Source organism: Balearica regulorum, chromosome 2 (assembly GCF_011004875.1).
Source record: "Balearica regulorum gibbericeps isolate bBalReg1 chromosome 2, bBalReg1.pri, whole genome shotgun sequence".
NCBI lineage: Eukaryota > Metazoa > Chordata > Aves > Gruiformes > Gruidae > Balearica > Balearica regulorum.
Window position 1 is genome coordinate 37,961,223 of NC_046185.1, and position 14,557 is coordinate 37,975,779.

The 14,557-nt window shown below is 36.1% G+C and overlaps 1 protein-coding gene across 3 annotated transcripts in view; it reads left to right on the plus strand.

Moving 5' to 3' along the window:
- Positions 1-14,557, plus strand: part of ARFGEF1 (ARF guanine nucleotide exchange factor 1) — a 270,777-nt gene that overhangs the window by 51,712 nt on the left and 204,508 nt on the right. For all 3 annotated transcript variants that reach the window (XR_012833795.1, XR_012833794.1, XM_075743950.1), the window contains exons 10-19: positions 2,719-2,953; positions 7,380-7,479; positions 7,596-7,735; positions 7,840-7,948; positions 8,979-9,180; positions 10,258-10,369; positions 11,575-11,780; positions 11,884-11,968; positions 12,796-12,967; positions 14,183-14,334. Coding sequence is in view for 1 of the 3 variants with exons in the window: in XM_075743950.1 (XP_075600065.1) it covers positions 2,719-2,953; positions 7,380-7,479; positions 7,596-7,735; positions 7,840-7,948; positions 8,979-9,180; positions 10,258-10,369; positions 11,575-11,780; positions 11,884-11,968; positions 12,796-12,967; positions 14,183-14,334 (1,513 nt within the window). In the remaining 2 variants the exon portion in view is untranslated. The remainder of the gene's footprint in view (positions 1-2,718; positions 2,954-7,379; positions 7,480-7,595; positions 7,736-7,839; positions 7,949-8,978; positions 9,181-10,257; positions 10,370-11,574; positions 11,781-11,883; positions 11,969-12,795; positions 12,968-14,182; positions 14,335-14,557) is intronic.

Sequence of the window (14,557 nt, forward strand, 5' to 3'; positions counted from 1 at the left end):
TAAAGGAAGTCTTAGGTATTTTGGGTCTCAGCTAATGTTGCTCTGCTTTTAAGTGATACCTAGGTTTGTAACCATTGCTGTTTATGCCCCACAATCTCTTGCATATTGGGTAGCCAGTATGTATACCCAGCTCTACTTCATCTTAATATAAGCTCCTCACATTAAGCTGATACTGGTTATGATAAATTCTTGATATAGTGTTTCATTCTTCTGCTCAGGTTGGACACTTTTGACAGCGTCCTTAATCAAAACACAAATGTTTTGAAAACAGAGTCTTCATTTGGCTTCTTTGGAAATCTTGTCCTCTGACTGAAGATACCATGTTTTCAATTTGACTTAGAGAATTGTTCATTGTAAACCAAAAAACCAAAATCTACAGATGGGGGCCAGTATTAGTTAGTTGTGAGTGTTGTCAAAGAAGTTTGCTTTTCTGATTTTGGATAGAATTTATATGCATCCTTTTTGGCACATTAGGAACAATTGGTTATAATTTTCAAGAGGAATGGTTTTTTGTTCCTAAGATACTAAAATTGTAATATGACTTCTGATGACAGTCAAAGGCCAGTATTCTTCAAGATAAAATCAGCTTTAATGTTCCAAGGTCTAACTTTTAAAGCAGGTAAATTTAAGACAGTTTCATTTAAACACTGGTATGTGCCATGTGTTTAATAAACTGAAAAAAAAAAAAAGATGCGGTAGAAAGGGTTTTGAAGGGTTAGTTTAGAACCATTTTCAAATTGTGATGCACTATGGAAAGTCAGGACATTCAAGAATGACAACTGAGACATGAAGTTTTTCCTCCTATTTTTGAGAATTTGTCTTCTAGGAAATACCACGTAAATCCTATGGTTTTAGTCAGTTCTCTGAAATTAAGGCTGTCCATTTATTAAAGGCTTTAATGGATTAACTCCCTCTGGAAGAGCAGCAAGAGCTATTGAGGCACTTGGAGCATCTCATCTGAATCCATGGAGTCCTTGATGTTCATATTAGAACTGATTAAGCTCTTCATATAGAACAAATTGAAGGAAACGGCATTTAGGGCAACAAGAATTAGCTGCAAAGGCATTTGAAGACATCCTGTGTTTGGAGACATGCCTAGAATTTATCAGTGGTTCTGAGGCATTGATGGCTTTTTGAACTATTACAAACATGCTGTAATTGGAAGAGGAGGCGTAGGATATCTACAACATTTTATCTACAGCATTTGCCTCTTTAAAAATCATCTTTCCAGTAAAATTAGCTGTGAAGTCTTTAATGAAAACATCTCTAAATTTTAGGTAACTAGACAGGGCTGGGAGTTGAGATCAAGGTTATGCTTCCTGGGAACCTGCTTAATGTCTTTATCTCCTTTTTCCCTGGAATAAAATAAGATGGGGAGAAAGGTCTTGAAGGTTCACTTATTAGATTTCAGTCCTTAAACTTGTTTTAAATTAAGTAGGCTTTACACGTCATACAGAATTGGTAAGGCCAGCAAGTTAGGACTTCAATTATGAGCTGACGCTTGCTGGAAGCAGGCAATATTTAATATTTTATTTATGATTGAAATTATCTTCATGTTTAAATTCTTATTTTTCATAGCAAACTATGGTCTGGTCATGTGCTTTCTGCACTCTTCATACAGCGTGATGCAAAAATTAAGCCTTTTGCATCAAAGGAGATTGTTGTGTTAGGTTCCCATGCAGCTGTGCCATGTCCAGAGCGAGGCATTTTCTTGAAGAACTCCTACAGAGAGCTGTTTGGGAGCATTTACATTGACCTGCAGCTGATTAGGAGGAATGGGAGGAACAAGTATCTCAGTTTGACTGGCTATGTTTTGCTTCTCAAAAGTGTCTTCAAACAGAAAGTCTAAGCTTGAGATTTTACTCCATGAGTTTGAAATGTTTGCAGATTGATTTCTCCCCCATCCCGCTTTGTTTGCCAGCATGCAGAAGTCATTGAGTTTATTTGCAACATACTTGTTATTAATTTGCATTTTCGTTTCCAGCTAGACTGGAATTACTTTTTTTTTTTTTCCCCTTCATTAAGCTCATATTTTTGCAGTATACAGCAAATATCCAGCTACTATGTGTGTCACTTGTTGACCTGAAGCGCTTCTTACCCTGTCCGGGCTGTACTGTATGAAAAATTTCCTGTCATTGTTCCTTATATTTCATAACTGTCCTCTGTCAGTGTGTGGTTGCTCACTGAAAGCTGTGGACTGTCTTGTTGGGAAAGCCAGTTGTGTGTCTACGTGCTCTTCAGAAGAGTTAGAGTTTTCTGAGATGATCAGAAGTTGGAAGGAGCATCAGGAGTCTGAGGAGAGAATGCTTTCACCAGAACACTATATAAATTACATTATATTTTCATAGATGCAGATACCCTTTACACTTTTTTGTGTGTGTGGTTTGGGTTTGGGGGGTTTTTTTTCTGGGGTTTTTTTTTTGTGTGGTTTGGGGGTTTTTTTGTTGTGTTTTTTTAAAAGCATAGTAGTTTTTAAAAGCATAGTAGCACTGTTCTGACTTGAATTCTAGCTTACTTCAGTCTGCAAGAAGCGTGATGTTACTGTGGAGAACTTGACAACACTGCAGTTGCCCGACTTTGCTATTGCCATGTCAGTTGAGTTTATTTCATGAACATTCCACATACAAAATCATTGTGGTGTGTATTGACTTTTCAAGAGAATGTGTTAATGTGCTTATGACTTACACTGAGCTGATATGCTGCATTTTTTTATTCTAGATCTCATGAACTGCGATCAAAGATTCTTTCATTGCAGTTGCTTCTGTCCATTCTGCAAAATGCAGGACCTGTCTTCAGGACAAATGAGATGTTTATTAATGCTATTAAGCAATACCTTTGTGTTGCACTGTCAAAAAATGGAGTCTCATCAGTTCCAGAAGTTTTTGAACTTTCACTTTCCATATTTCTTACCCTCCTCTCAAACTTTAAGACACATCTAAAGATGCAGATCGAGGTACGAGAATTTCTAATTTGGGGGCGGGGAGGAGGGAGTTGTTAAGTGAACTTTTTTTTATATTTGTGTGTAGCTTGGTCTTGCTTAGATAAATTTGTTTTCCTTGCTGAATCTCAGCTTTTGCATAAGACTTGCCAGATCTTTCCATGCATAGAAGTTCTTTTTCACCCAGTGGCAATGGACTTGCTTGCAACAAGTCCTTGAAACCCCCTTCAAATAAAATAGCAGCATTTCCTTTGTAATACTTATAGATTAAGTAAGATTTGCTCTGTAACATCAGAAGTAATGTGACACTTGTGGTAGTGTTGTTTGATGAAGTGGAAAGTGATGGGAAAACTTTTGTAGTGCTGTTTAAAAAAATTTCCATCATACTTTAACTAGAACATGAAATAGAGTACCTAATAAAGAAGTAGGCCATTGCATCACTTGATAATAGACATTAACATAAACTAAGAAATTTTGCAGTGCATAATGTGCTTTGATTTACTCTGTGATTGAGGTGAATTTTTATAGTCATAATTTATTATGCCGATACTGCTATTACTATATGAATTCGTTTATTTAAAAGCAGAGTTCTTTGGTGGTGGTGGCATGGTATTATCGCAGAATGATGCTGAAACTCAGAAATGAGTAGGTTTGTGGATAAGCCCGGTTAACCAATGCTCAATAATGTGATTAGGAAGTTTTAGCTCTGCATTACATAGTACAAATTAAGAAAATGAGAACACTTATGAAAAAACTATGTAATATATGGTTTTGCAAAGGAATTTTAGAATAAAAGTTAATGACTTGAAATGCATTGTGCATTGTCATTGAGGTCACTTGGAGAGATTGCCTTCTCTAGGGAAATCCCAGCTATTTGATTATTGTAGCCACTTCTCTGTGTGTATCAGGGCCTACATCAATATATGTCCTGAAAACGATAACGTCATTTCCTCAGATCTCAAAAGGTGTACACACGATTTAACTCTTTGGCCCATAAGTAGAGATAAGTCCATATTCTTAGCAATAAGAATTATCCGAGTCCTGACAAACATTGTGAATTTTCTCACTGAACAGATAATATTCTAAGTCAGAGGGGAATGCAAGACGTAGGTAGAGGCTTTGTTCTTGACTTCTAATCCTTGTTTCATAGGGTATGAGCAGCTTCTTGGAATGATTCTGTCCATTTGAACCACATGGATACCCTCTTGTGTGTCCTGTGTGTTAAAGATCTTAATTCCACGGTGAATAAAGTAGTAGCGTGCGCATTGTGTTCCTACTGTTCATTTTGGTAATTTTATGTTTTGGGAGTCAATGTGAATATTGAAGCCTACAAATTGCCCTGTAAGTGTGGAGGTTCAGTGTGTGAAAAGATGTTGCCAAATGTTGATAATGTTGCTGCTACGAGGACCTTGAATACAGGGATTTCTTCATCTATGGATGTCACTGTATAAGTTGATATGTTGTGGCAGCTTTGGAGGAAGAACCTCATTTTGCCAGTACCATGTCAGAAGGGTATTACGTTCTGATTGCTTACCAGGTAATTTTGATGCCCTTTTGGGGAAGAAACAATAGCATCTCCAATATTTCCTTGAGCACAGCTTGGATAAAAATGCAGGTTTGGTGATTGATTGAATGTGCCTTGAAAATATGGTTGCATTTTGAAGACTTTCAAGACAAGCTGTGTGTGCTCAACAAGACGATAGTGCATGTGCAGTGTTCAGCACATCAGACAGACTGGGCCGAGCTGCTCTTCAGTCGCACAGCCTGCTTCCCAGAAAGTGTTGGACTCACTATGTGTTCACAGAGCTTATAAGTCAACGTGTAAGTGGTAAATGCATTGCAATCCAGCTTCTCTGACAGAAATTTGATAAGCTTCCTTTGCTGCCATCCTTTCCCCTAATTCCAAACAGAAAATGAACACATATCTGAGGAAAATTGTATATAGGATACCCTACACTATTGTAGCAGCTTCTAGAATATGCTAAATTAGGACCATCATCACATAGCAGGACTGCATTTTCTCCTCACAAGTATGAAAGCTAAAAGCTTGATGCTGCAAAAGTATCCATCTATTACAAAGCACAAGGGACAGCAATTTCTAGTAAACTTACTCTTTTTCCTGGTTGTAAGCTAAGAATTCCTCTTCTTTCAGCTACTGATCCTAAAGGTTATTCAGAAGATGTGGGTAGACAAGTAGATAACTTCACATTCAGTTTGTGTCTTGGAGCTGTAAGGAAAGCCATATGCTCAGATTTATGATATGCAAAATCTATATATTTTGGGATTGAGGCTGCATTCTTCATCTGTGTAAGAAATTTTTGGCATATTTTAAAAAAATAGTTTCAAATTCTGTTGAAAGTGACCCTCCCTTGGTCCTCTGACTTAAATATTCAGCTAACACTGCCCTCTGACAGTGAAAATAGTTTGAGTCATACCTTAGTTGTATTGTAACTGTATTTCTAAATGGGTCAATGAATATATTTGCAGCAAATCTAGTCCTAGATATCAGGGGGTTTGGGGTTTCATGTAGCTATACTTACCATTAGCACCCTTTCATAACTGCGGATGAGCTGTCTTAAACCTCTTATTTTCTGTTGACCGAACTAAATAATTAGCTCTCTTCTGGTTGATTTTTCTGATATCCTAGGAATAAAGTGTCAACTCTGTGACATGAGCTGCAATAAGTAACATAGTGATAGACAGCATTGTAAAATACCTAAGTGTAAATAATCAGTACAGTTTTGAGAAGCTGTTCATGTCCAAAGTTGACACCAGAAGTAGTAAGTCAGCTCTGTCTCAGAGGCCAAGAGATCTAAAGTGTTTTGATAGTATACAGACCTTCCAGCTAATTTCTCTTCTAGCTTAGATTTGGGTTTAACTTTTATACTTGAAACTTTTTTCTCTGCTCCATCAGTGACTTTTTTTTTTTTTCTGGTAGAGAACTTAAAAAAAGATTTCTTGATTCCAGAGGGTATATAATGTTACTGTATTTCAATAAAAAAATCAGAAAACAGCAAATATGTAACTACGGATTGCTCATAGTGTGACCTTTATTAAAATTTTATGTCTTCCTCTGTTTGGATTACATAAAGTTGGGGCTAAAATCAGTCTAGTACTCTTGAGTATATTTAAGCACTTGAAAGTCTTTGATCTGTTATATGTTGAACTCCTTAGGTTTCATAGTGATGCTTTCCTTATTAAGACTAGTAACTGGAATTGTGCTGTGTGCCTCTGTCTCTAAAGAGGCCAATAAAATGGAAATACTGTTAGCACATTTTGCTTGAGGAAATAGCTTACCATCAAAGTTCCTTAAAATCAGCGTTGCTGTTTTTTCCCCAAACATGTGACTTAAAGCTAATTTTGCCTTATGCTTATCTCTACCTGGCTAATAGCATAAAATCTGTGTAAAAATTCTGTGGTAAAAGAGAATATCTAATATTAAAAACAAGAGTAGTTATATATTTGGATATTTGTGTGCTGTTAATGGAGAAGAGAAGCTTGATGGCTTGAGACTATCAGCAGCGTTCTAGAAGAAACATATGTTGGTGGATTTGGTAGCCACAGCTGGCTCCATGAAGAGGTGAGCTCTCAGAAGTGCAGAACAGTGATGTAATGCTGTGTAGGATGGTGATGTAATGCCATGTAGCAGTTCACATTTTGAGTTCATATGCTGTTACAGCAGTTGCTACTGCTTAGAGAAGTGAGAAAAAGCCTGCCCTAGCTGCTAAGCATGCTCAGCTAAAATAGTCAGCCTATAATACTAATGGATCTGGTGAGGAACTAATTGAGAGGGGATAAAAGTCTGTGTTTCAAACAAAAGCATCTGTACTAAAGTGATTTCAGAGAAAACTAATCTGTCTTTTAGGGAAGAATAACTTTCCGATTAATGGATCTGCTGCATTTTTTATGCTGTGCCTGACGAGTACCCTTCTTCGATAATCTAATGCTGTAGAGTGATTCTTTTGTGTCAAGATGTTTCCCTTCTAATGAAGTTCTTATACTTTAGATTGGCATAAGTGGCTGTTATGTTTGTGCTGTAATATTATCATATCATAGAGAAAATCTTTTGTGGTGAGGTAATAGCTCTCCTTTCAAAATGCCAAATGAACTCTACAGCAGCTTAGACTTCTTCTTAGGCCAAATTGTCCTTCAGGACTTCACATCATTCCTGGCTCTTCTGTTTTTGAGTGATCAGAATACAAACCAAATTTTTCAGCTGGACAAAACTCCAAAAGTTCATAAGTAATAATTCAGATTCCTAATTTGAATATATCAAGCATAAGTTGTATTTCCTCCTTTCCTCCCTTTTTTTTTTTCTTGTTTCCTGTATCTCTGAAGTGCTGTTTTCAGAATTATGTCAGAATATTGGCCATCAAAGTTAGTGACTATGTTTGTAATAGATGTTAATTTTTTTTTCCCCTCTTCCTGGAATATTTGTTAGGTTTTCTTCAAAGAAATTTTCCTGTATATCTTGGAAACTTCTACTAGCTCATTTGATCATAAATGGATGGTTATACAAACGCTGACAAGGATATGCGCAGGTATTAAGCACCATTTGGTTCTAATTTTTACATTTTTATGTCAAAGAACAAAACTGTACTTGTCTTTCATTGAATGATCTAGGTTTTGACATTTGACAATGTCACTCTGTTTATAGATGCCCAGAGTGTAGTGGACATCTACGTGAACTATGATTGTGATTTAAATGCAGCAAATATATTTGAAAGGCTGGTTAATGACCTATCAAAGATTGCTCAAGGAAGGGGTAGCCAAGAACTTGGCATGTCCAACGTTCAGGTAAAAATTCCACCAAACTTTATGAAGCTTCATGTTTCTTGGCATGATAGGTTAAGACTAAACTCTCCATTCCACTAATGTCTTCCTTTTGAAATCTTTTCTAGGAATTAAGTTTGAGAAAAAAAGGGTTGGAATGTTTAGTATCGATCTTGAAGTGCATGGTGGAGTGGAGTAAGGATCAATATGTAAATCCCAATTCTCAGACAACACTTGGTAAGACATGAGATGTGTTTCTGGCTTCAGTAAAGAGTGCTGCAGGAGTTTAGTGCAGTTTTCCAGTATCTTGATACTACTGCAGGAGTTTACTGCAGTTTTCCAGTATTTTGGTACTGTTACTGTACAGATTGGTAAAACTTCTTGCATTAAAAAAAGAGAATAAACTTTTTTTTTTCATTGGTAGAAATATTGGTAAATTTGCATTGGTGTCATTTGAACAAGTTGTCTAAGTTGTCTTTTTGTAATTGTATGAATTCCTAGAAAGCTACTACACTGAAAATGACTAAATCCTGTAATTTTCTGTATTTCTAATTTTAAAAGGATTGCAAAACTTACTTTGAAACCCCTCTAATTTAATCTGGCTTCATATTGATTAAATTCCTACTGAAGCAAGCTGGATGGAGAGCATTTTTATTTATTTATTAACATATAGCTATAGAACTTTCAATGGTGTAAGCACTGAAGTAACACAATCATTACTTGTTTTAATTTTGTTTCCATCTGACCTGAGATAAAAAAGTACTAAGGTTTTGCCACAATTTTCAGATTAAACGCTTAAAGTTGGTAAGTGAAGTAGTAACCTTTTTAGAGGTCATTAGCACAGCTGTCTGTGAACTGAGAGCACCAGCTCCTTGGCATGTCTGATCATAAACACTTTTAGACACTCTGTTTCAAAAACTTAAAATAGTGTGATTCGCTTCGGGTCAAAAGTAACAGCAGACTTGAAAATAAAAAGGAAGATCTGTATCTGGGTTTCTAAGGTGTCATGTATTTTTTCCAAGTGCTTACAAATTATAGTTGTAATTTAAGCCTTAAATTTCAGGTATGCAGTGGACGGAAAGAATCCTCCTTGGTATGTTGCAGTAATTTTTGTGACAGTTTTTTCCCAACCAAAACAAAAGCAGAATATTTCTATAAAAGCAAATAGATCATTTTTTATAACCTTAGGATTTGAAGAATAACCTGTGATTTTAATTTCTTTTCACTGTATGTATTTTGTGCATATGTAACCCTTTCCAATTTATAGGCCAAGAAAAACCCACAGAACAGGACAGCAATGAAACCAAACACCCTGAGACAATTAACAGATATGGAAGCTTAAATTCCTTGGATTCTACTGCTTCATCAGGCATTGGCAGTTACAGCACACAGATGTCTGGCACTGACAACCCAGAGCAGTTTGAGGTCCTAAAGCAACAAAAGGAAATAATAGAACAAGGAATTGACTTGTGAGTGCCCTTTTATCACCCATGGGAGGGTGGATTCTTTTGGAGCTATGAAGATTCCTGGGTTTTTCTTCCTTCTCCTCATAGATACTCGTGTTAGCAAAAAAACTCTGGATGTAACAGCACTTCCTCTGGTGGAAAAAGTGCTGAATGGTGTCCCCTTTGGAGCCTGTCAACAGTGTTTTGTGTTAACCTAATTCCTCACAGCTAGAAGATGAGTACTCTGAATGTTTGTTCTTTTTTCTGCAGACCTGCTTGTCTAAAAATAAGATTTTTATATTTGGATAAAAAGAGCATTGAACTCATGTGATCAGTTGAATACAACTCGTTTTAGTGTACACATTACTGATGAAAGTGTCTGTATGCTTAAGCTGATGCTTCCTTCTGATTAACTTGTCATAATTAGAACTGAAGGATAGTATAGTTTCTCAGTGCAGTCCGACATGAATCTTCTGTGTGATTTCAGCCTTGTTACCTTACCTTCTCAGTGAGGTCACTTTACGCAAAAATAAAAGTTTTCTGTAGTATAGTTCTCAGACCCTGAACAAACATGCCTTAGTTCTTTAGGGTTTCAGTTTCTTGCAGTTACCTAGTTCCTTGTCTTGTACATTTCCATTCTTACAGGCAACTCATGGATTTCTTGATTGTTTCATACAGATTAAAACAGAAGGTGACAGAGCATAATTGTTCCTTTCCAAGCCAAGACTTTGCTGTTTTCTGTGGAATATTTTTTTTTCTTCATGAATGCCAGAGTAAATGATAGTGTTTAGCTCTCTAAAACACTCTGGGAGCTACTCAGGCGCCATGCTGGCAGTTATGTAGCAAAGAGGAAGAGGAGGCTGTTTACAGGGGAAAAAAACCCAACCATAAAATCGTCCAGTGATGAAGGGAATAATCATAGAAGGGAATAGCTCATTCCTATCTAATGCACAGCTTGATAGAGGAAAAATATTTAATACATAGATTATTTTTTTTTCAATACCTCATCCAAAATTATTGAATCTTTTTACTTAGGGTAGTAAGGCTTTGTGCATGGTTAAAAGGGTTAACTCTCATTCCATCCTGATCTTGATTGTACAGATTCAATAAGAAACCAAAGAGGGGGATTCAGTACCTACAAGAACAAGGAATGCTTGGCACTACCCCTGAAGATATTGCTCAGTTCTTGCATCAAGAGGAAAGATTAGATTCAGTAAGAAAACTTTTTTCCTGATGGTTGTTTTTGCTTGTGCTCATGTTTTTATACTAATTGGAAATCATATGATAGTGTTTTAAATTGTTTAACATTACTGTACAGTGAAGAAAAGGAAGCTTCTCTCTCTTCTAAAATTTGTAAGGTCAAGGAATTTGAATTGGAGTATGCATTAGAGCTATACCCTGTACTATATGTATCCTGCAGTTCAGCAAAGTGTAAAGGAAAGACTGGCCTACTTGAGCTGACTCAAAACTTGTACTTAGTTGCTAGTATAGCTAGAAGCAACTTACTCAACTTTAGTCCAATAAGGGACTGCCTTAAGTAACTGTCCTTCAGAGACAGCTAAAAAATAACGTGGTGCAACCACATGAAAAGCATTTTTTGCTGCCTCCCAAAGGAAAGTTATTTAATGTAGATTAGTACTTTGGTTTTATTTACAGCTGGCAGCTGTTGCTGGACTTGGAAGGGTCCTGCAATAACTGGCTGAGGAGGATAGGAGTATCTCATGTTGGTATTGTCATGAAGAACTTAGCTTTCTGATAAGACAGTCTGCACCATTGTGCTTAATAGCCACCCATTTCCTGAGGAAAGGCTTGCATATGCCCATGCTTGCAGCTGTGACTGAAGTCACAAATTTCAGTATTAGAATCAGTCACCAAAACAAATTTTTAACCTTGGTTTACATATGCAGGCATCTTTATCTGAACACACAGTATTTTTCACTGTACTGTGTTGCATTGACAGTGATCAGCTTGGATGTATTTGAGTACCACCTATTTATATTTGAGCATTGCTTGCATATATTTGAGATCTGTACTTTAATGGGAATAAAGTTGAGTGTAGTAAGCTTTTCATTCCTGTAGTAAGTTTCCTAACTACAAAAATCATTACACCAGAGAACAGTCAATCATTTGTAATATTACAACTTTGTCTTGTGCACATGTGGAATTCATCTAATAGAAAAGAATGGTACATGAGTAAAACCAGAGAAAGAGGAAAGTAGGCAGATATGAGCATGTAAGAGCATTATGATGGAATATGTGACCAAAATACTTTGCTTTAGAGAGTGGAGGAGAAGGAGTATGTCTTAAGTATACAGGCCTCTCTTTTTGTGAGATGGGCAGTATTACTCTGTTGTTCTTATTTGCTGATTTTTTTTCCAGTGTCGATGCACTAGTTTGTCTTTTCTGTTCTTATCTTAGACTCAGGTTGGGGAGTTCCTGGGAGACAACGATAAATTTAACAAAGAAGTCATGTATGCGTATGTAGACCAGCACGACTTTTCAGGAAAGGATTTTGTTTCAGCTCTGCGCATGTTTCTAGAGGGCTTTCGTCTTCCAGGAGAGGCTCAAAAAATTGATCGCCTAATGGAGAAATTTGCTGCTAGATATTTAGAATGTAACCAAGGGTAAGCCATGCTTTGTCTTCAGAACGTTGGAAAGCTGAATTATATAAGCAAAAAAATCCTAATATGTTAAATTTGCTGTTCTTTTTCTACTTTTCCCCTTCAGGCAAACACTTTTTGCTAGTGCAGATACTGCATATGTTTTAGCTTACTCAATTATCATGTTGACGACAGATCTTCACAGCCCACAGGTATGTTGCTAGAAAAATATTTGTGTAATCCATAGACATCTAACTTCCAGGCTTTGTGACAGTGTAGTTGTAAAAGCCTGATGTTCAATTTAATGCCAATATGTGCATAAGAAATATAGTAGCTTAAACTTGTGCATCTTTTAAGTAACAGTGCTGTGCTTCATGGACATTGAGATTTTTTTGGTTGTTTTGGTTAGACCTTTCTGTACTCTGTTCCCTACTCTGTGTTGAATAGGAGTTGTGTGAATCTGCTTTCATATTATGGCACTCACAGTAGTGATCTAACCTACAGTCAAAGCCAGAACTTGTGTCTTTGCTTACCCATTGATTTTAACACAGATCTGCTCCTGATTTCAATCTGTTTGAAAAATGATACAGTATTCTTTTGATAAATACAACTCACTTCTGCAGTGCATAGTATTCAAAGTTGCAGTGATTAGCCATCATTTATTTAAGCAAAATCACGAAAGAGTATTGAACTTGTATGAGATTATGGGATTATGTTTAAAATAGACAGCTTGGTTTGTATGACAAGATAAACCACTTTCTTTTTTTGGTAATGTATGTGTAATTGATCTACAGATCCTACTGAACGTTTTTGAGTGTTATAATATCGACATGGCCTTGCATTAGTTTGTAGATTTGACAGTGTAGTCTTGCATATGTTGCATACTTTAAAATGTCTTCTGAATCAGCAGGTTTATCCTTGATGGTCTTGACAAACCTTTTTTGATGTCCACTTCATCTTGGCTGCTTTATAGGCACCATTGTAACTGCTATGAACTTGCCTCATTTGTTGATATTAATAGCTTCATTCTGGGTTTCAGGTTAAGAATAAAATGACAAAAGAACAGTATATTAAAATGAATAGAGGTATCAATGATAGTAAAGATCTCCCTGAAGAATACTTGTCTGCTATCTATAATGAAATAGCTGGAAAGAAGATTTCAATGAAAGAAACAAAAGAATTAACAATACCCACAAAATCCAGTAAACAAAGTAAGTAGTTGCAACGTTAGCTTTCTTCAAAGTGTTGGCTCTTCAGTCTCATGAAGCTATCTCCTTTTTAAAACGAGAGATGAATGAAGCAAGCACCACTTACTTAACTCAAAATGAGTCCTAACTTCTAATTTCATATCCTTTTCCTTTTAACATAAATGCATGATGCTACCTTCAAATCTGTGTTAAATGCAACTGCTTATTTTCACTTCCCTTTGCATCTGAATTCCTGGTAGTCAGTGCATTGACCATGGAGAAGGCAAGTTTTGCTGTTGAACAGCAACACAGGGAAATGCATTTGAGGGCTTTATGAAGGAACAGTGTTGCTGATAAGCATAGTGTGGAACAAACACAGTAATTGTGCCTTCTATTTCTAAGGTAGCTGTTGTGTTTTCCTGCAATAACCAGCCTCTCATCTTCAAAAATTTTGTGTTATTTGGTTTGTAAGGCCCTAATTTATGCACTTTTAAAATTAATTATCTTTTCCTCTCTCAAATACTAGAAAAACTTTTTTTGTGTTTTGCACAGCTGAAGATTCAGATGTTATTCATTCTAGCTTTTCTACAGAGAGCATTGAGAAACTTTTTCCCAATGTAGTCAAATTTGTATAATTTTAAGTCCTAGATTAGCCTTTTGAACAGATTGCTTACAGGCAACTTGCATCTGGAAAAAAGAATCCCTCTGACTTTCGGTATTCATTCAATTAACATCATGTTTTTATTGTAATTTTAAAGAAGCTGATTATTACACTCTACCTGGGTTTCACTTTCTTGATGAAATGGAGGTTCTGTTACTGAAACGAAAAGGTGATTAAGGTAGTTGTCCCTCAGAAAAAAGGTGGCCACTTATTTTTATTGTTGTTTTTCTATGCTGATGGATTACTATGAAACTTCTGTTCACTTTGAATTTAGCTTAGTGGATGTGATATTTATGCTGTGAGTTGAGGTGATGGAGAAGAAATGTCTGTTGTGCAAATCTTAAAATTCTGTAAAGGTTTAATATTCGGTTATATTTTATACATAAGTTTCCCTTAAGTTAAATTTTATATTGTAAAAGAAATATCTTGCTGGTCTGGTAATTTCAGAAAGTAAACATAAAACAAAAAAAAAAAAAGGCATCTGAGTATCACACGTAATGAAAATTTTTAAATTATTGTATTCCTGAAGACACCACTGATAAAGATGCACAAATGAGAGGGAAAAAATATCTTTACAGGTGTTGCTAGTGAAAAGCAGAGAAGACTCCTATATAATTTGGAGATGGAACAAATGGCTAAAACAGCTAAAGCACTTATGGAGGCAGTGAGCCATGTTCAGGCACCTTTTACTAGTGCAACACACCTGGAGCATGTAAGACCCATGTTTAAGGTGAGATACATGTTATGATATTCTAGGTAAATATCTAATAGTTTCTTAATACAAAATACTGACAGACAGGATTTGTTGAAAATAGTGAAGATTTGTGTCTGCTATGTTTTGATCATTTCGTAAGTTATTTAACTTGTTGCAGGAAAGAAGGGATTTTGAACCTTCTACACCAGTTTGTTTTACCCTGGGATTTAAGAAGTTTCTATGCTGATAGAAACAGCAT